This window comes from Loxodonta africana, chromosome 3 (genome assembly GCF_030014295.1).
Source record: "Loxodonta africana isolate mLoxAfr1 chromosome 3, mLoxAfr1.hap2, whole genome shotgun sequence".
In the NCBI taxonomy this organism is placed as follows: domain Eukaryota; kingdom Metazoa; phylum Chordata; class Mammalia; order Proboscidea; family Elephantidae; genus Loxodonta; species Loxodonta africana.
The window spans coordinates 63,131,553-63,152,876 of record NC_087344.1 but is presented as its reverse complement, the minus strand read 5'-3'; the positions used below and the strand labels follow the sequence as shown (position 1 = coordinate 63,152,876).

General features: G+C 45.2%; 1 protein-coding gene across 2 annotated transcripts in view; it reads right to left on the bottom strand.

Moving 5' to 3' along the window:
* SMPDL3B (sphingomyelin phosphodiesterase acid like 3B) overlaps positions 1-21,324 on the bottom strand; it is a 35,111-nt gene that overhangs the window by 1,607 nt on the left and 12,180 nt on the right. The window contains exons 2-8 of one of the 2 annotated variants that reach the window (XM_064281570.1): positions 20,713-20,926; positions 17,108-17,205; positions 10,123-10,266; positions 5,210-5,382; positions 3,655-3,835; positions 3,436-3,569; positions 5-3,068 (exon numbers count right to left, since the gene is read on the bottom strand). In XM_064281570.1, coding sequence (XP_064137640.1) covers positions 2,955-3,068; positions 3,436-3,569; positions 3,655-3,835; positions 5,210-5,382; positions 10,123-10,266; positions 17,108-17,205; positions 20,713-20,926 — 1,058 coding nt within the window. In that variant the 3' untranslated portion in view covers positions 5-2,954. Of the gene's footprint in view, positions 1-4; positions 3,069-3,435; positions 3,570-3,654; positions 3,836-5,209; positions 5,383-10,122; positions 10,267-17,107; positions 17,206-20,712; positions 20,927-21,324 lie in introns of those variants that run through there. The other variant, XM_023554291.2, reaches the window with a different exon arrangement.

Sequence of the window (21,324 nt, the reverse complement as noted above, 5' to 3'; positions counted from 1 at the left end):
AGCTTCTTTACAGCCAAAATAACCACCATTAGTTATTGAGCATTTATTGGTAAGGTCTCTGGGTGGCGCACACTGTTTGCCCTTGACTTCTAAAGGTTGTCAGTGTGAACCCACCCACAGCACCAAGGAAGAAAGACCTGGTGGTCTGCTTCAGTAAAAATTACAACCAAGAAAACCCTGTGGAGCAGTTCTACTCTGAGGTCTCTGTGAGTTGGAATCAACTAGAAGGCACCGGTTTTTTGGTTTTTCTTTTTTTTAAGTATGTTTGGCAGACATTCTTAGATTGGATCTGATAAGATAACTGCACTTATTATCTCCATTTCGCAGATGAGGAAGCTGAGGCCTAAAGAGGTTGGTTCACTTGGCCAGGATCCTACCGGGATTGGAACCCAGGTCGTTTACCCCACACTCTGTGCATTTTCTGTCACACCAAGCTCCTGGCACATAAAAGATGCTTAGTAAATATTTGCAGAATGAATGGATAAAAAGCAACATAAACAGTGGGATTAACCACAGGCCAAGTAGAACTTGGTGGGAACTGAGATACACTCCAGACCCCTGGGACTCCTGTGCATCCTCAGGACTAGAATCTGGAAGAGTTTCTGTTATGGATTGAATCATGTCCCCCCAAAAACGTATATATCAACTTGGTTAGGCCATGATTGCCAGTGTTGTGTGGTTGTGCTCCATTTTGTGATTATAATTTTATGTTGAAAAGGATTAGGGTGGGATTTGAAATACCACCCTTACCTAGGTCATATCCCTGATCCAATGTAAAGGGAGTTTCCCTGGGGTATGGCCTGTACCACCTTTTATAAGAGATAAAAGGAAAGGGAGGCAAGCAGAGAGTTGGGGACCTCATGCAACCAAGAAAGCAGCAGCAGGAGCAGAGCGTGACTTTTGGACACCGCGTCCCTGCGCTTGAGAAGCTCCTCAGGGGAAGATTGAGGACAAGGACCTTCTTCCAGAACTGACAGAGAGAAAAAGCCTTCCCCTGGAGCCAGTGCCCTGAATTTGGACTTGTAACCTGCTAGATTGTGAGAGAATAAATTTCTCTTTGTTAAAACCATCCACTTGTGGTATTTCTGTTTTGGCAGCACTAGATGACTAAGACAGTTTCTCTGTCCAACACTTTCGGGTTAAATTTGTATGTATACCTGCTTCAGGTCACTGGAGATAGAGTACACGGAACTGCTATATATGAACAGCAACTGCATGCCAGGCACATTACATATGTTATTTCATTTAAAAACAAACAGTTGAGGTCGATTCAGACTCTGTGTTTCAGAGTAGAACTGTGCTCCATAGGGATTTTAATGGCTGATTTTTCCGAAGTAGATCGCCAGCCCTTTCTTTGAGGCGGTTCTGGGTGGACTCAAACTGCCAGTCCTTCTGTTAGCATCCAAGTACCTTAGCCGTTCAGTCCTCTCAAAACCCTGTGAGAGTATTGTCATTCCTGTTTCACAGATGAAGCAACTGGGGCACAGAGAGATCAAAAAGTCTATGTCTGGTTAAGCCAGGATTAAAACCCAGGTCTATCTGAGAAGGATGCAGGGCATGTTACAGGCTGGGTGGGGATTCTTCAGACTGTGCTCAGATTCTATGAGTGCCTGTGTGAGCGGCAGACCATACTCTTAAAAATCCTCAGACCTCTTCTTTATCTACATTTCCTCCTCAGAATCAAGGACCTTGGTTATCTCATCCAGTCTCTGGCTTTAAATGTCCTCTAGATGCTCTTAGCTCTCATATCAAATCTCTGTATGTTGCTCTTCCTGAAACTCCAACTCAGACATCCAGTTGCCGCCTCCCTTGGCATTTTCTTGTATGCCATTTAGCCATCTCATAGTTAACAGGCCCAAAGCTGAAAATTCTGGCTCCTCCCACAGTCACTCCATCTCAGCAAAGGGCAACCTCATCCTTCAGTTGCTCAGGCTGAAAACTTTGGAGTCCTTCATGACTCCTCTTTCTCTCATATCCAATCCACCAGCAAATCCTGTCTGCTTTGCCTTCGTAATACACCCAGAATCCGACACTTCTTACCTCTCGCACTACAGCCCTGGGCCTAGCCCCCATCTCTCAGCTGGTTATATAGTCCCTAACTGTTTCCCCTGCCTCTGCCTTTGCCCCTACACAGCAGACATGGTGATTTTGTGAAATTAAGTTCAGAATATTTCATTCTTCTGCCCTAAACCCTCCCAATCCAGAGTCTTCATCACGGCCTATGTGATCTGACCTCGTTCCCACCTAGTCTCCCCTCCACCTTCCACTCCAACCACACTGGCCTCCTTGCTCTTCTTGTTTATCCCACAGCCTGGGCATTTTCTATCATGCTAAGCCCCCTGGCATATAAATATTTGCAGAACGAATGGATAAAAAGCAACATAAAAAGAGTGTGTCTTAGCCCCACTGCAATGGTGCAAGCGCCTCCTGCAAAATGGTGCCAAGTACCCAGGTTTCTTTTAAACATGCGAAGCACGTTCCCACCAAGAGGCCTTTGACTTGCTGTCAGTCTCCTTCCCCAGGTGCCTACGTGGCTTGCTCCCTCACATCACTCAGAACTCTGCTGAAATGCCACTCTATTTGTGACATTTACCCTGCCGACTTGTGTAACATAGCACACACACAGCCTACCCATCACCACCCTGTCTCTCCACCCTGCTTCGTTTTCCTCCTTAGAACTTCTCTCTGTGGCATACTTCATTTCACTTAGTTCTTGTGTGTTGCTTCCTGTAAGAATGTCAGCTCCAGGAGAACAGTGACTTGGTCTGTTTTTGTTCACTTGAGTATCCCCTGAGCTTAGAGCAGGGTCTAGCACATGGCAGATGCTTAATACGTTTGTTGAATAAATGAGAGAATAATGCTTCTTTGTGATTTCCACAAACACAAGCACATCCTAGGAGGTGAAGGAGCGCTTGATGAGTTGGGGGCCTGCTTTGGCTTGAGCCCAGCTTGAGTCAGTGTAGGGAAAAGGTGGGCATGGGCTGGAGGTCAGAGTGTAGGAGGCCTTGAGTACCAGGCCAAGGAGATCCAACTTTATATTGCAGGCACTGGGGAGCCACTGAAAGTTTCTGAGCAGGAGAGAAACAGGATGAAAGCAGTGCTTTAGAAAGACGAATCCCTTCTGTAGTGCATAGCGGATGGGCTACAGTGGGGCAGCACTGGAGGCAGGGAGACCAGGTAGGAGGCTGTGGCAATGATCCAGGGGCAAAGGGAGTTTGGGAAAAGAAGAATTGACCTGACTCAGTGACAGGATTTGGAGGTGGCTTCAGGGTTCTGAATCTGAGCTCTAGAAGGGCAGAAGTAACTTAACCTTCCTAAGGTTCATTGGTCAATAGTGGGTGGATTGGGTGGGAAGGAGAGTTAGGGGAGGTTATGATGTGTCTAGGTCCCTGTCCACCCTACCCCTGTCTTCCCAGCAGACCCAGGGCTCCTGACCTTCAGGCTCAGTGTGGCTTGGTCGTATTCAATCACCCGGATGCCTGGATTGTTGGCCCCGTTGACCACTCCAGGTAACGTGGTTTTCCAGGGCGTGACTCCAGGCGTGAGGAACATGACACTGATGGGGACACCTTTCAGGCGAGAGACAGCAGAACTGAGAGAGGCTGGTGAGAGAAGGCGGGAAGTGAGCTGGCAGCCGCCCTCCGGGTTGAGTACCTGTGTCATCATAGAACATCCGGAAGCTGTCGGTGTGCTGGTGCCCGAAGAACTGTCCCGCGATGACCTGATGGTGCTTCCGGACCACCTCTAGGTACCTCTCGTTGAAGGCCTGCCGGAACCATAACTTGTTCCGGGTCTTCTCAAAGAACCCTGGGGGCACATGGCCAGTAATGTACACCTGTGAAGAGAGGGTGCCCAGAAGGGCTCAGAATTGTCCACCCAGCCCCTCATTTCCCTCCTCAAAATCTGCCCATCTCCCAAAGGCAGGCAGACAAGCTCAAATACATCTCTGAAGTTCTTCCCCATTCCCTCTTCCCGGCTGATCCAGGCATTCTCTCTGTGCCCAGCAATGAATGTACCACCTGTGTGCCCACCTCTGTGCCTTTTCCCATACTATACCTGCCACCTGGAGTACCCTTCTCCTTTTTACTTTTGTAAATCTTACCCATACTTCAAGGAGCCCTGGTGGAACAGTGGTTAAGCACTTGGCTGCTAACCAAAAGATTGGCAGTTCAAGCCCACCAAACACTCCATGGGAGAAAGATGGGGTAGTCTGCCTGCATAAAGATTACAGCCTTGGAAACCCTATGGGGCAGTTCTCCATCCTTTAGGGTCACTATCAGCAGGATTGCCTTGACAGCACACGACAACAACAACCCATACTTTAAAGCCTAGCTCAAAAGGCATCTCCTCCATAAAGCCTCTCTGATCCTTCAGAAGCTAGTCTTCTCCTCTTGGAGCTCAGATACTGTGACTAAACCATTCTTGCATGGTTGTGCAGTATGGGTATGGGTAATATATATTCTTGTCTTGTATCCCTCAAGTCACTCAGCTAACAGTACCTGGGCACTTAGCTACCATTGCAGGAGGTAGAACAGTGGGGGTTAAGAGCATGAGCTTTGGAGTCAAACTGCAGCTTGGACACCAGCTGTGTGACCTTGGGCAAGTCATTTTGCTTCTCTGAGCCTCACTTCCCTCATCTGGAAGATGGCGATAATAGCACCTGCCTCATGGAGTTCTGTGAGTTAAATGAGATGATCCCATACAAGGCACCTAGCAATGTGCCTGATGCGGTGAGTGCTCAAAAGTACCAGCCATGAGATCCTGCTGTGACATGCTGGTCAGTGCAGGGGTTCTAGCAAATGAGACACAAGACCTATCCTCCAGGACACACCTGGCAAGCTGGGCTGTCCACCTACTATGCATCCCTTAAGGTCTAGTACACAGTGTGGGCTGCAGCTATGCTGTGTGGTAGCAGTAGAAAGGATGCTGACTTCTTGTCTGGAGACCAAGGTTCTGGTCTCGGCTTCACCGCTTATCATGTGAGCTCGGAACTGTCACTGCTCCTGTGAGCCCCAAGGTCTTCATCTATAATGGACCACAGGATCCCAGCCTCATGGGGCTGTTGTGAGGATGGAAGAAGCACCCTCCTGGTGCCAGGCCGATGAAGGATGTGGGCATCTCAGGGTGGGTGGATGAGTTTGTGCTGAGGCAGGAGACTTGATCAAGAAGTGACCCCGAAAAGGGAGAAGGAGGAGACAGGGGCCCTTACCATTTCCCTGGCCCGGGAAGCATTGGTCAGCACATCTTCCAGCCACTGGAACTGCTGGCCAGGGTCAGCCATGCCAACTGTCTGCTCGTTGTTGGTATAGTACAAATTGGTGTTGAGGACCACAATTCGCCCAGCTATGTTTGGACCAGGCAGCTTCTCAGAATAGAAGGCACCTAGGGTGTCACAGCCAGGGAGAAGTCTGAAGGAGTCCCCTGCCTCAGGCCAGACATGCCTCTTCCCCCCTCCACCTCACTCTCCCACCTTCTCCTTCCCTGGCAGGAGGAGAGATGGGGAGAACAACCATCTTTCCCGTAGAGGGACATCGTGGGATCAATGTAGCCAAATGAGTAAGAGCCAAGACTTTGGACCCAGGCTTTCTGGGTTCAAGTCCTGACTCTATCACTTATTAGCTGTGCAACTTGGGAAAGTTACTTAACCTTTCTGTGTCCTAGTTTCCTCATCTGTATAATGGGTGTGTTTGCCCCTCCAGATCCACTGTCAACTACCTTGTTCATCCAGCTCTTTGCCCTAGGAGGCTGATCTGTGTGAACGAAATCAGTGGGCTCCCATGCCAATGGGCTTCTGGCTGGCATTGATCAATGGAGAGCCCCAGCAGCAGGAAATCGAATGAAGGAAGAGAGTGGGGTCAGGGTCGCCTTTGACTGGCTGTATTTTTGGACCAGTGGTTCTCAACCAGGTGATTTTGCTCCCCTCAGAGAACATTTGGCAATGTCTAGAGATATTTTTGATTGTCACAACTGGGAGATGTGCTAAACATCCTACAATGCACAGGACAGCCACCACAGCAAAGAATGATGAAACCTAAAATGTCAACAATGCCAAGGTTGAGAAACCCAGCTCTGAACTGATGGTTACTGCTGCTTCCTAGGGTTGATGTGAGGAGTCTAATAACGTGCAGAGGGCAGTGCCTAGCAAACAGTAAGTGCTCAGTAAATATTAGTTGTTGCAATCATCATTAGTGCTATGTGTTTAAGAGCATGGGCTTTGAACCAAAACAGACCTACATAAATAGAAAAACATACTATGCTCTTGGAGAGGAATACTTAACATTGTGAAAATGTCAATATTACCCAAAGTGATATATAGATAAAATGCAATCTCAATCCAAATCCCAACAGCATTCTTTAATGAGATGGAAAAAATTATCGCTAACTTTATATGGAAAGGAAAGAGGCCCCGAATAAGTAAAGCATTATTAAAGAAGAACAAAGTAGGAGGCCTCATTACTTGATACAGCCATGGTAGTCAAAACAGCCTGGTACTGGTATAATGACAGACACATAGATCAATGGAACAGAATTGAGAACCCAGATGTAAATCCATCCACCTATGACAGCTGGTCTTTGATAAGGGACCAAAGCCCATTAAATGGGGAAGAGACAGTCTCTTCAATAAATGGTGCTGGCAAATCTGTAGAAGAATGAAACAGGATCCATACCTCACACCATACACAAAAACTAACTCAAAATGAATCAAAGACCTAAATATAAAACCTAAAACTATAACGATAATGGAGGAAAAAAATAGGGACAAAGGTTAAAAAACAAAAAACCTGTTGCCATCGAGTCAATTCCATCCCATAGCAACCCTATAGGACAGAGTAGAGCTGCCCCACAGGGCTTCCAGGGAGTGGCTGGTGGATTCGAACTGCCAACCTTTTGGTTAGCAGCCTGAGCCCTTAACCACTGTCCCACCAGGGCTCCAGGGACAACGGTAGGAGCCCTAATATATGGCAAAAAATAGAATATCAAACATAACTAAAAATGCACACACAGAAGAAAATGAACTAGATAAACGGGACCTCCTAAAAATTAAATACTTATGCTCAATAAAAAGACTTGTCCAAGAGAGTCAAAAGAGAACACACAGATTGGGGGGGAAAAGAAATTGGCTACACATATCCAACAAGGGTCTAATCTCTAAAATTTATGGAAAACTTTAACACCTCGACAACAACAACAAAATAACCCAATTAAAAAATGGGCAAAGGATATGAACAGACACTTTACCAAAGAAGACATTCAGGCTGCTAACAAACATATGAAGAAATGCTTGCAATCACTAGCAATTGGAGAGATACAAATCAAAACTACGATGAGATACCACCTCGTCCCAATATTACTGGCAATTAAAAAAAAAACAGAAAATAACAAATATTGGCAAGGTTGTGGAGAGACTGGAACTCTTATACACTGCCAGTGGGAATGTAAAATGGTACAGCTACTATGGAAAATGGTATGGCACTTCCTCCAAAGGCTAGAAATAGAAATACCATATGATCCAGCAATCCCACTGCTAGGTACATACCCTGAAGAAATAAGAACCATGACGTGAATAGACATATGCACACCCGTGTTCATTGCAACATTATTCGCAATAGCAAAAAGGTGGAAACAACCTAAATGCCCATGAACAGATGACTAGATTAAAAAACTAGTACATAAAAAAAAATACAATGAAATACTATGCAGTGATAAAGAATAATGATGAATCCACAAAACATCTCACAGCGTGGATGAATTTGGAGGACATTATCCTGAGTGAAATAAGTCGATTTGCAAAGGACAAATTTTGTAAGAGGCTACCATTATAAAGTAACAACACAAGGTTTACATATAGAAAAAAACAAAAATGAAATAAAAAACATTCTTTAATGGTTACCCGGGATGGGAGGCGGAAGGAGGGAAAATTACCAAATAGATAGATGACGTGTTATTATATGGAAGGGAAAGGCAATACAAAATATGGGGAGAAGTCAGCACCATGTGACCAAGGCATGAGAGGACACTGAGAGGAATGCAAGAATAAAGGGCAACTACAGGAGCTACTATAGGATAGACAATCCTGCAACAATAAGTATTAACAAACAATAACTTACGAATGGATACATGGGTAGATAGATATGCCAAGAGGTGTGGTAGGGTGTAAAGGAGCACACCCACCTGCAGATACAAGTTTGGTGGTGGATATTTCTACATACATGACTGCAGGTGTTCCTCATATCTTAATATAGACAATAGAGCACGCAAGGGACACAGCAGGGAAACCTTTTAGACAGAACCAAAACTTCACGGGATGAAGTTCCTAGGCTTGAAGGCAAAGAACCATAGACTTGGGAAACATCTACGTCAGTTGGCACAATATAGTTCATAAAGACAATGTCCTGCATCTGACTTCGACAAGTGGCGTCTGGGGTCTTAAAAGCTTGTGAGAGGCCATCTAAGATATAACTGTTGGTCTCTTCCAGTCCAGAGCAAAGGAGAGTGAAAAAAAACAAAGACTCAAGGGGGCAGTTAGTCCAAAGGACTAGTGGACCACATGAACCACAGCCTATACAACCCTGAGACCAGAAGAACTGGTCATTTTTCTTTTTTTATTATGTGTAAATCTTTTGTTGTTACTTTATAATAGTGGTCTCATACAAAAATTTGTGCTTTCGTAATTGACTTATTTCACTCAGCATAACATCCTCCAAATTCATGCATGCTGTGAGATGTTTCATGGATTCATCATTATTCTTCATCACTGCGTAACATTCCATTGTATGTATGTACTAGCTACCACTACTGACCACTTTGTCTGGGATCACAACAGACGGTCCCGGACAGAGCAGGAGAAAAATACAGAACAAAAAGCAACCATCTAAGATACTCCACTGGTCTCACCCCGACTGGAGCAAAGGAGAAAGAAGAAAACCAAAGACACAAGGGAAAGATTAGTCTAAAGAACTAATGGGCCACAACTACCACAGCCTCAACCAGACTGAATCTAGGACAACTAGATGGTGCCCAGCTGCCACCACTGAATGCTCTGACAGGGATCACAATGGCGTCCCAGACAGAGCTGGAGAAAAATGTAAAACAAAATTCTAACTTACACACACTCAGACCCAAAAGACCAGACTTACTAGCCTGACAGAGACTGGATACACCCCGAGAGTACGGCCCCCAGACACGCTTTTAGCTCAGTAATGAAGTCATTCCGGAGGTTCACCCTTCAGCCAGAGATTAGGCAGACCCATAAAACAAAATGAGACTAAAGGGGCACACCAGCCCAGGGGCAAGGACTAGAGGCAGGAGGGGACAGAGAAGCTGGTAATGGGGAACCCAAGGTCGAGAAGGAAGAGTGTTGACATGTCGTAGGTTTGGCAACCAATATCACAAAACAATACGTGTATTGTTTAATAAGAAACTTGTTTGCTCTGTAAACCTTCACCTAAAGTGCAATAAAAAGAAAAAAAAAAATTCAAGTTCACAAAAGAGACCAGACTGGCTGGTCTGGCAGAAATTGGAGGAACCCCAGAGACTATGGCCCTAATACACATTTCTGACCTGAAACTGAAGCCATTCCAGGAGACCACCTTCCAACCAAACAACAGACAAGCCCATAAAATAAACAGTAACCCCTAAGAGGAATGTGCTCCTTAGAACAATTAATTATATGAGATCAGAACAGAAATATTTGCCCAAAAGCAAAGATGAGAAGGCAAGAAGAGGTAGAAAATCAGGATGAAAGGAAACAAGGAACCCAGGGTGGACATGGGGGGAGTGCAGACACATTGCAGGGAATGCAAACAATGTCATGGAACACTTTATGTACAAACTATCAAATGGGAATCTAATTTGCTCTGTAAACTTTCACTAATGCACAATTTAAAAAAAAAAAAAAAAAGAGCATGGGCTTTGGAGTCAGCCCAGAATTCTGCTCCCAGTTCTGCCTCTTCTAAGCTGTGTGGCCTTTGTCAAGTGACTTTTAGCTTCAAGCCTCAGTCTCCTTATCTGTAAAATGGGAATAAAATCAGTATATATTTCATGGGGCTGTTGTCAAGACAAAATTAGATCAGAGCCTGGCATATAATAAATGCCCCTTATAGTAGCAAATCATGTTAGTACCTTCTTTGAAGAGAGCGATGGATTCATTACTGAGCCAGGGCCTCCACAGTTCTGCTATCTGATTGTAGATACTGTTGTTCCCTGCTGGAAGCTGGTGTTTGGGGTGAAAGTCATGATTTCCCAAAGCAGCATAGACTTTAGTATCTGGAAGAGAAAGGAGAAATATAAAAATATATGCTTAAGCGTTTGGTGAATTTAGTAATTTTCGGTTGGCCACCAGCCATCAGATGAAAAAAATACAGAGATAAGCAGAAAACCATATGTGATAGAATCTGGCTGACCTTTGGAAACCCTTGTGGTGTAGCGGTTAAGAGCTATGGCTACTAACCAAAAGATTGGCAGTTCAGATCCACTAGGTGATCCTTGGAAACCCTATGGGCAGTTCTACTCTGTCCTCTAGGCTGACTATGAGTTGGTATCAAGTCAACGCAACAGCAGCTTTCTTTGGCTGAATTTGCTCAGACTCCAGAAGGAAGAGCAGTGAGTTCCCTGGTCCCTGTCCCTAACCCCCTTCCTGGCAGGAAGCTCCCTGGTCAAAAAGGAGGCCTCAGATGACTGGAAGGGGAAAATTTTTATTGCTATTAGTTGCTGTTGAATTGGCCCCAATTCATGGCAATCCCATGTACAGCAGAATGAAACGTTGCCTGGTCTTGTACCATCTTCACAATCATTGGTATGCTCAAGTCCATTGCTGTAGCCACTGTGCACTTTGAATCCCTTCCATCCTGGGGGACTCATCTTCGAGCACTGTATCGGACAATATTCTGTTGTGATCCAGAGGGTTTTCATTGGCTAATTTGCAGAAGTAGATCACCGGACCTTTCTTCCTAGCTGTCTTAGTCTGGAAGTTCCACTGAAAGCTGTCCACCATGATTGAAATACTGGTAGCAAAGCTTCCAGCATCATAGCAACATGCAGGCCACCACAGTACAACAAACTGACAGATGTGTAGTGGTAGGGAAACTAAAAGAAGGCCTAAAAAATCTTCAGATCCATTATCAACCGCTTGGTAATTTAGTGTTCCTTGTTCTTGTCAATTCCAGATTCATGTTACTTTTAGAGAAGGGGTCTGGTTCACCTGTAGGAGGTCTTAGGAGTTTCACTCACTTATGCATTCAACAAATATTTATTGAATACCTACTATGTGCCAAGGCATAGAACTGGGAACCAGGCACCCAGTCCAAGTCCCTGACAGTGCAGTAGGGTTGACAGGCAATGAGTAATTAGATGTGTGAGGGCTGTCACAAAAAGGGAAGGGTTGCTTGCTGTGGGAATGTATAACAGGGGGGTGGAGAGGGCAGGAAAGGCCTTCCTGAGGAAGTGGCTCATGAATGAGACCTGGACGGGGAGGCAAGTCTTTCAGACTGACTTCCTTTTCGAGAGCAGCCTCATGCCTCCTTTTATTTTACACTCTGTTTCTGGCACATAGTAGGTGCTCTATAAGTATTTGACAACGAACAAAAACTTCTCTTAAGGTCAGAGCAGGGCCTTACCTTTTATGAACTTGGCCCATCTCAGGGACTAACCCTAAGCCAATCCAGGGAGGCTAGAGCCTCCAATTCCCTGTTTTGAGAAATTTCTGTAATAGCCCCTTTGCCTTGTATAGCCTACAAGAGCTGGAAATGCTGAATGTTCTGTCAAAAGAGGAGGTTATAGAATCCTTCTGAGGAGTTGTCTGCAAAGCTGGAAGCCATCTCTGTGACTCTACAGTAAGTGCTGGCAGTCATTAAGAAAAAGCACAAATCCCTGGAATCACAAGAGCATATGACAAAGGAAGGGATCGCTCCCATTTTTTTACTGCTTCTATGTGTGAGGCACTGTTAGAAGTGCCTTACAAGTGAGATATCATTTTAATTCTCCTGGAACCCAGATTTTTGTGTTCCACGGACCAGTGACCCACTGTCATGGATTGAACTGTGTCCCCAAAAATGTGCGTGTCAGTTTGGCTAGGCCGTGATTCCCAGTGTTGTGTGATTGTCCACCGTTTTGTCATCTGATATGATTTTCCTGCGTGTTGTAAATCCTATCGCTATGATGTTGATGAGATGGGACTAGCAGCAGCTATGTTAATGAGGTAGGGCTCAATCTACAAGATTGGATTGTGTTTTGAGCCAATCTTGAGATAAAAAAATAGAGAAGTGAGCAGAGAGACAAGGGGGACTTCATACCATCACGAAAGTAGTACCAGGAGAAGAGTGTGTCCTTTGGACCCAGAGACCCTGCATGGAGAAGCTCCTAGTCCAGGGGAAGATTGATGACAAGGACCTTCCTCCAGAGCTGACAGAGAGAAAAAGCCTTCCCCTGGAGCTGGTGCCCTGAATTCAGACTTCTAGCCTACTGGACTATGAGAGAATAAACTTCTGTTTGTTAAAGCCAACCACTTGTGGCATTTCTATTATAGCAGCACCACTAGATAACTAAGACACCTACCCAGGCCATTTGCTCTTAGGTGTCTTTTGAACCTTGAACCTTGAAGAAACTGGTTTCTTAAAGTCACCTTTAAGTTAAACAGTAGCCTAATAAGCAGTTTAGTGGAGACCCTTTTGCCCTAGACATCAGGCTCTTGTGAAGAATTATCTATGTGCAGTCAGTTTGGAGAACTAGGAACTCCAGGGTCTGACTGGAAGCTGTGTTTTAGGGTAAATTATTATTATGTAAATACGGTTCTGGCCCTATTTCCATGACAGTGTTGATGGGTGGGGTATAAGAATCTTTGGAGGGTTTCTCACCTTCAGGACATTTTTGACTTCCTTGGTGAAACGAGGAAACTTTGGTGGCATCGTGGTTAAGTGCTACAGCTGCTAACCGAAAGGTCAACAGTTCGAATCCACCAGGCGCTCCTTGGAAATTCTATGGGGCAGTTCAACTCTGTCCTATAAGGTCACTGTGAGTTGGAATCAACTCAATGGCAACAAGTTTTTTTGTTTAGATGAAATGACTCCCTAGATGAAACGATGAATAAGGAATACCAAAGAAGAGTTGACTCTTTTGAATTGTGGTGTTGGTGAAGAATATTGAATATACCATGGACTGCCAAAAGAACAAACAAATCTGTCTTGCAAGAAGTACAACCAGAATGCTCCTGAGAAGCAAGGATGGCGAGACTGCATCTTACATAGTTTGGACATGTTGTCAGGAAGAATCAGTCCCTGGAGAAGAAAATTATGCTTAGTAAAGTGGAGGATCAGGGAAAAAGAAGAAGACCCTCAACAAGGTGGATTGACACAGTAGCTGCAACAATGGGCTTAAGCATAACAACGGCTGTGAGGATGGCGCAGGATCAGGCAGTGTTTCGTTCTGTCGTACATAGGGTCGCCATGAGTCGGTACCCACTCAACGGCACCTAACAACAACAGCAAGGTGAAATGTTACCCCAATTTGCAAATCATATGTTAAACAAACCAGTCAATTTCTATTATTGGTTTAATATGATTTTTATTTTAACACAGGTGTAAGCTCCGTGAGGATATGACCTGGTATCTAGTTCACTGCCATGTCCCCTGCCCCTAGAACAGTGTCTCATCCATAGTAGATGCTCAATAAATATTTGTGGACTGACTAAATGAGTGAATGGATTACTTTATTCAATTCTTATAACAACCCTATGGACAAGTACCATGGTTTTCTTTTTCACACAGGGAGAAACTGAGTTACCCAGCTAGAACATGGCAGAGCTATAATTGGGACCCAGATTTGTATGCCTGCATTCCCAACCACTCTGCCTTGTTGAAGAGTCAGGGACCAGTGTTCGGAGCAACTCTGATGGGTAACAGAGGTGGGACCTGGCAGGAAGAGCACATGGCTTGAAATCTGAAATCTCAAGTTTCAGTCCCTTGCTCCTCTCCAACAAGTTGCCTGACCTCTTTGTGCTTCAGCTTATTTATCTATAAAATGGAAAATGTTCTGTTTGACCTGTTTTGTTATAATTCTCAAATAAGATAATTCCTCATTTCATCTCTTCTAATTTGTTCTCATGCTAACATCTATAAAGCTGGAGCGCATTTACCACTGAGGCCATGAGAAAGCACTGATCATTCTTTAATTGGCACCAGTTTTTTCTAAGTGATACCAAAAATAATGATGCACCTTATAGTCAATGGCATCTTGGATATTAGAAAATGCAATAAATGTGTGAGTGTGGCAAAAGCTATACAATCTTATAATTTACATTTCTACGCTAAATCATAGGAGCCCTGGTGGTGCAGTTGAGATAGGGAAGAAACAGGGACTAGGCAAGAAGCCCTACAACACCTGCAACTTGCAACTTACTTACAATACCATGTGCTTGGCTAATACAAAACTCCCATCTGGAATGTGCCATAAGGAAAGAACAAACAATGTACTCCCTTGTAAGATGTTTTTCAGAAGGACCTGACCAGATCTGGTCCCCAGAGCACACACAGACATCCGGAAGGTGACTGATGGATGACCACCGCTTGATGCAAGTACCTGTGACAGGAATCGAACCAGCGGCGCAGGGGGACTGTGCAGGTGCAGCACCCATGATAAGTCCTGCCACCCAGTCCCAGGAGCCTTTGCTACGGGTCCCATCTTGGATTCCTGATATGTGGGCAGCCTAATTTAGTGTGCATGGCCATTCTGAGAAGTACCCGCCCCTTGAAAGAAACCTACTAAATATTTATTACCCTATTATCCTCTCCAAACCCATATAAGCCCCAGAAAAACCTTTGTTCAGGGGAACAGAGGTTAGTGTTGCTTGGTCCCTCTCTGTTTCCCGCTCACAAGCCTTCACTTTCTTTCTGCCATTAATACACCTTTGTTTGTGTGGAACCTCTGAGCCTCTCCTGGTCATTCTTGGTCAATAGAAAGCAAGAACCTAGGCAGGGCTTGGTCCCGAGCTGAGAAGCCTTAGCCTGCAACACAATGGTTAAGCATTCAGCTGCTAACGGGAAGGTTAGTTGTTCAAACCCACCCAGTGGCTCCACAGGAGAAAACACTATGGGGCAGTTCTACTCTGTCACACGGGGTCTCCAGGAGTCAGAATCAATGCGATGGTACCTAACAACAACATGCTAAATCATAGTTAATGAAGCATTTTCTTATCCATTATTTGACTGAAGAAGAATTGACACCTTTGAATTATGGTGTTGGCAAAGAATACATTGAGGAGAGATGGAGAAGAGGAAGTTGTTTTCAGAGTAGATGTGAGACGCAGTGGGAGTAGTGGATAACCTCAGCGCTTAAACCAGGATTTCCCTCCCCACCGTGCCACGTGACCTGGAGTGTTTACTTGACCCCAAGGCTCACATTCCTCAGCACTAATATTGGGATGGTAATAGCATCTTTCTCTAGGATTATCATGACAATGAATATAAAATTCTTAGAGCCTTACCTGCCACTTAATACTCAGTACATATAGTTGTTGTTGCTGCTGATGTTATTAACTATTATTATTATTCCATATCTGGGTCCTGGTCACCCATGACTAGGACCTTCAGAAGGAGCAGCTGCACCAGAACCTGAAGGGGTGTTGTAAATGGGCTGCATTCAGAGGTCCTCAGCTGGCGGCTGATTTAGGAAAAAATATTGGAGTCATTATTCCCTGTCCTTGAGCATAGAGAATGTGAGCCAGCTAAAGCTGGGCTCACAAGGGCTCACAAGGACTCACAAGGACACATCAACTGGGCCCTGAGATAAAGACAATAGATGGGAGAATCCTAGAAATTATCTTTTAGGGAACTTTTCAACAGAACACAAAAGACTTTCCACTTTTCTATTAGCATTCAGAAACCCTGGTGGCATAATGGTTAAGTGCTACGGCTGTTAACCAAGAGGTCGGCGGTTCAAATCTGCCAGGCGCTCCTTGGAAACTCTACGGGGCAGTTCTACTCTGTCCTATAGGGCCGCTTTGAGTCAGAATCAACTCGACGGCAGTGGTTATTAATTAGCATTTAGTGAATAGAAAATTTGTTGGACCAGTGAAGACCCTCCTGACTGTCCTTACTGAAACCAGTACCAATGATTGTTAAGAAAGACAATTCAAAATGTAGGATAACAGTTTCTAGCCAATCTGTGAAAAGGTGAAGCTTTCAACGGTTTTGCCAATTTTGTAATGTTAATATATACTGATGACCCTGTAATATTCTTTGGACTAGGGCAGACGTGGCTGTGGCAGCATGCTTGTCCATTTTCCCACTCTTGCTTATTCTGTAATATTTCCTTGAACTCAGGCAGACACTAGCCCTGGCAGCATGCTTGTCCACTTCTCAACTTTTGTCTTTTTGAATATATGCTGAATAAAACTCTCTTTTTGGTTTACTAAACTTTGTGATTTTTTTTACCCTACAACACGGCCCATGAGCGTCATTCACCCCAGGACCTTGTGTTTGGCAGAGCCTCTTTAAAAACATTTTCAAGTGCCATTAGGTGGCGAATGCATGCCCCATTCTCCCTGTTGTGTCCCATAGGGCTGCTGCCTCACACTCTCAGGAGCTATCTGCTCTGCCAGATCATGCAATTCTTGGAAGCACCAATAAACGGCACCTTGGATGGAAATGAGCATCTCCCAGAGGCCACGGCAAGGGGATGGTTTGAGAGCAGTGGATGCCAACTCCAGGGCCACAGCCAGGAGGAGGGATAACAATCGTACCTACTCATACAAGGACTGTGTACAAGCCCATGTGAGACTGACCCAGGGATGACACCTGGATATAACTGTAGACACTCTGAGAAGGGACTGTGAATCTGGTTAAACAGGTAGGGGCGGAAGGCAGTGAAATGTCACCATTGATATGACTCTGTGTGTGCCCAGATCCCATGAGATCACACGTTCCTTGCAGGACTGTTGGAGGGTCAGAAATGATGGTTGTGAAGTGCCTGGCACAGGACATGGCCGACAACAGGATGTCAGTAGCGTCAGTAGATGAAGCTGGTTACTCTTGATCTTACTGTTGGTGCCTCCCACTGTGCCAGGCCCCACCTGGGGTCAGGGAATGCTGTGGGGAGTCCAATGACAGAGCCTTACCTGGAAAGACCTCTCTGATGAGGTTGGTCAGGCGTTCCACAATTTTCAGCACAGCCTCCTCTCCTAGCTTCTCGTTGGGCACATGAGGCGTATCATCCCTACAAAATACCACCAGTCCAGTTTGGTAAAGGCAACTTGGGGAAGGGCACAAGAAACGGAAGAGAAGGCTCTGCAGTGAGAAGAAAGCCTGTGGACAGGGCCTCAGATGTCCACTGAGGGGAAATGGCCAGGCTGAAGCTGGGAGTCAGACAGGACAGAGTTCAAATCCTAACTCTTCCATTTACCTGCTGTTGGTCCCTGGTTTGATCATTTAACCTCTCTGAGCCTCTATTAGTTCATCTATAAAATAGGGATAAGAATGATAGCTACTCACAGAATTTTTTCTGAGTATAATAAAGGGGAATACAATAAAACAATAATGGGGAAATTATATGTAAAATATAGTTGTAGTAGCTGCTAAGTTGTAATTAATATTATTACTATTTAGAGACAGATGCTCGGAAGTTCCAGTCCCATCTGCAAGTCCCCAGGAAGCTCAGGGATGAGAAGCCACTCTGAACTCTGCCCTTTTTCCCAGGGCTTCTAAGGAGTTTGGAGATGGCTTCAGAGTATGGGGTTCCAGTGTATTCTTGGTTCGGTCCAGGACCTGCTCCAGGACCATTTGGTCCCCTGTTCAACTGACCTAAGTTCCTGCATCTACCTTAGAAATGCTCAGCCAAGTTGGGGCATGAGGGGAGGAGGATGGTAGAAAGTTTGTTTGGGGACGGGTAGGAGTCCCACCAATCTAGATCCTGAGGTCTCTGCTGGACTATACAGAACAAGGCAGCCCTGCTCAGGTACTAGCCCCAAACCCACCCACTGCTGTTGAGTCAATTCTGACTCATAGCGACCCTATAGGACAGAGTAGAACTGCCCCATAGAGTTTCCAAGGAGCGCCTGGCAGATTTGAACTGCCGACCACCTGGTTAGCAGCCATAGCACTTAACCACTACGCCACCAGGGTTTCCCGGGAAAGTTAATTAGCTTAATAATATTAATACTGCTAATAGCAGCTTACCCTGGCTCACTTTGTGCCAGGCATTTGCTATGTGTTGTGTTCATACCCAGAAACCTGGTGGCGTAGTGATTAAGTGCTATGGCTGCTAACCAAAAGATCAGCAGTTCGAATCTGCCAGGCGCTCCTTGGAGACTTTGGGGCAGTTCTACCCTGTCATATAAGGCCTCTATGAGTCGGAATCAACTCGATGGCAGTGGGTTTTGGTTTTTATATTCATATCCACTTATTTGTTCCTCATAATAACCCTACAACATAAGTTCTACTGATATCTCCATTTTACAGAGAAGGAAACCAAGGCACAGAGAAGTAAGAATTCTTGAGTGTAAACAGCTAGAATGTGATGGAGCCACGGTTTGAACCCTGTCAGCCTGGCTCCAGAGTCCATGTTCATACCCACTACATCTTATTGCATCTCTGCTGCCTTCATGAGGACAACAAGAGGAGCTATTTATTCTTAAAACTCCTTGGGGACAGGCCAAGAATCCAAAGACATTAGAAAAAAATTCTTTTTTTTAGTTCAGAGGATCTGATTTCATCTGATGGAAAACACGACCAGTTTCTACAGGTTGTCAGCCAAAGACTGCAGCTCCCTTAAAGAAGTCAAATTTCTTAGAAATTGAAGATTTATAAAGAATCCTAAGAGGTTCTCTGATTCAATGCTGTATACCTCTGTGGGGTTCCAGATGTTTCCAGAAAAGTCATGCATCTATTAAAGGATCATAAATTTCCCAAAGCAGCCACCTTTCCCAGGGGGTTCGCATCTTAATTTTACACATTCCTCTGAGCCCCCCTTCTCAAAGAATTCAGAGGCTCCTCTAGAAAGAGCCCTCACAGGAGCAGGTGAGTCTCAGTGTTCAGGGTCGTGGCCTAAATCTCACTCTCTGATTGATTCTAGAGCCCAGGGAAGCCAGAGCTGTCCAGGCCCCTCCTGAGACACTGTCCATTCCTTAAGTTCCAGCCTCGTTCCTCCATCTGCCGACCACAGCGTTCCCCTGAAGGTCATTCCTAGTCACCTGCATGTCACACTCAGGAACGGCTGGGGGCATGGTGGGTTTGATCCAGGCCTATAGGAGACCGGCAGAAGGAGCACAAAATCAGAGCTCTCTCCAGCCTTGCTCACCCGTTCCCCAACCCTGCCAGCCAGATTGGGTCAGGGCCCCACAAGGCTCCCATATCTTTCCCTCCCCAGCTGGTGACCCTCTCTCCACCCTGGGACATAATGATTGGTGGGTTTGTCAGTGTTGCCCACAAGATTGTGAGCTCCCAGAAGGCATGCTTGGGTCTCCATTATCTCAGTATTCCCAGTGTCTACCCCAAAGCTGAACTGAGACAAGTGAGGGAGGGAGTGAATGAGTAAACCACCAGTGATAAAGGAGGCAGCCTGTGAGGAAAGTTAAAGGATTTATAGCAGCATCCTTGGATGAAGGGCAGAAACTACATCTCTGTGGCTAAGCATCTATGCCACCCCTGTGCCCAGCAGTGTTCTACCCAGAGCAACTCCCCAGAGCACTGGGCAGCCCACTGTGGCCAGAAGCTGACCAGGACATTTGGTCTCACCCATGGACCACTTTCAGCCCCCATACCTTCTTCCATCCCTACTTCGGGATCTAAGGGCTAGGAGTCCCTACACCCCAAGAGTGGCTCCTATGTTTGTCTCACAGCTTAACTCTTTCATTATCACCAGGTTAATGGTATACCAGCCACATTTTATGCTTCTGGACCTCCGAGGTAAGGTGCTATTCTGGTTCTAATGCATTTAGTGTCAAGGTGGGTCCCTTTTGAAATGTGTGAAGCTCAGCAGGCTGGAGTTGGAGCCTCATTGTTGTAAAGGTTGAACATTCTATTAGGTACTGTTTTGTGGATATGTTCGTTTTGTAAACTTTTGCCTTTATTTCTGTGAGAAAAGTCTTGCAAGCATAATTATGGCTTTCCTGTGTGATAGTTAGGGAGCCTTGATGGGTTTGTTTTGGTTTTTCTGTGTCGTATTTGGAAAACCAGAGGCTCCTCATGAAACGTAATGGAAAGGCTCCCACAATAAATTATTTATACAGCCCTCATTGATATATTGTTATGCCACTGATTGGTGGCACTATAGTGCTGCCCACTTCACTGGTGGTTTGTATTACCAGATCATATTTCTTAAAATCCATATTACCAACCAAAAATCTAAACACACTCAATTAGTAAGTATGCATTCCAATACTGAAAACACATGCCATCAAAAAAAAAAAAAAATTAAAGAGAAAAAAAATGTAGTAAAGAAATTAAAATCTAGTTCACCAGATGCTCAGACATTCCACGACCAAGTCTCCAGCCTCAGTGGGAGCTGTGTTCTGAGGCCAGGGGACATGGAGTTTGTGAGCACAGGCCGGAATTACCCAGACCCAGGCTTGGGCAAGTGGCTTAACTCCTTTGAGTTTCAGGTTCCTTATCTGGAACACAAGGCTGATTGGGCAATTAAAGGAGATAATATGGTAAAGGGCATAGCTGGAATGTGGTATGCAGAAAGTGCCTGGCAAAGGGTAACTGTTGATGTGACTGCTCTCACCCAGTCCAGAGAATGAAGTCCGGCTCTGGCAGGATCTGCTTCATGGCATGGATGGAGGAGTTGATGAGGACCCAGGGAGAGTCGCAGAGGTAGTTGCCCCAGGGGCCTGCATTGAATACAGCCTGAGAGCCGGCCGATGGGCACACCTGGAGAGGGTTTTCGGATACCTTGTAGTCCGGATCAAGGTGCAGGTCAGAGATGTGCCAGAACTTCCCTGCAGAGGAAGAGACACCCTCCCTCAGTACAGCACCATATAAAAAAAAATAATATGCCACAACCAAGTAGGATTCATACCAGGCATGCAAGGATGGTTCAACATTAGAAAATCAATCAACATAATCCACCACATAAATAAAATAAAAGAATCACATGATCATCTCAATTGCCATAAAAAAGCATTCACAAAGTCCAACGCCCATTCCTGAAAAAAACTCTCAGTAAGATAGGAATAGAAGGGAAATTCCGCAACATAATAAAAGGTGTATCTATGCAAAACCAACAGCTAACATCATTCTCAACAGAGAGTGGCTGAAAACATCTCCCTTGAGAACAGGAACAAGATTAGGGTGCCCTTTATCACCACTGCTATTTAACATTGTGCTGGAAGTCCTA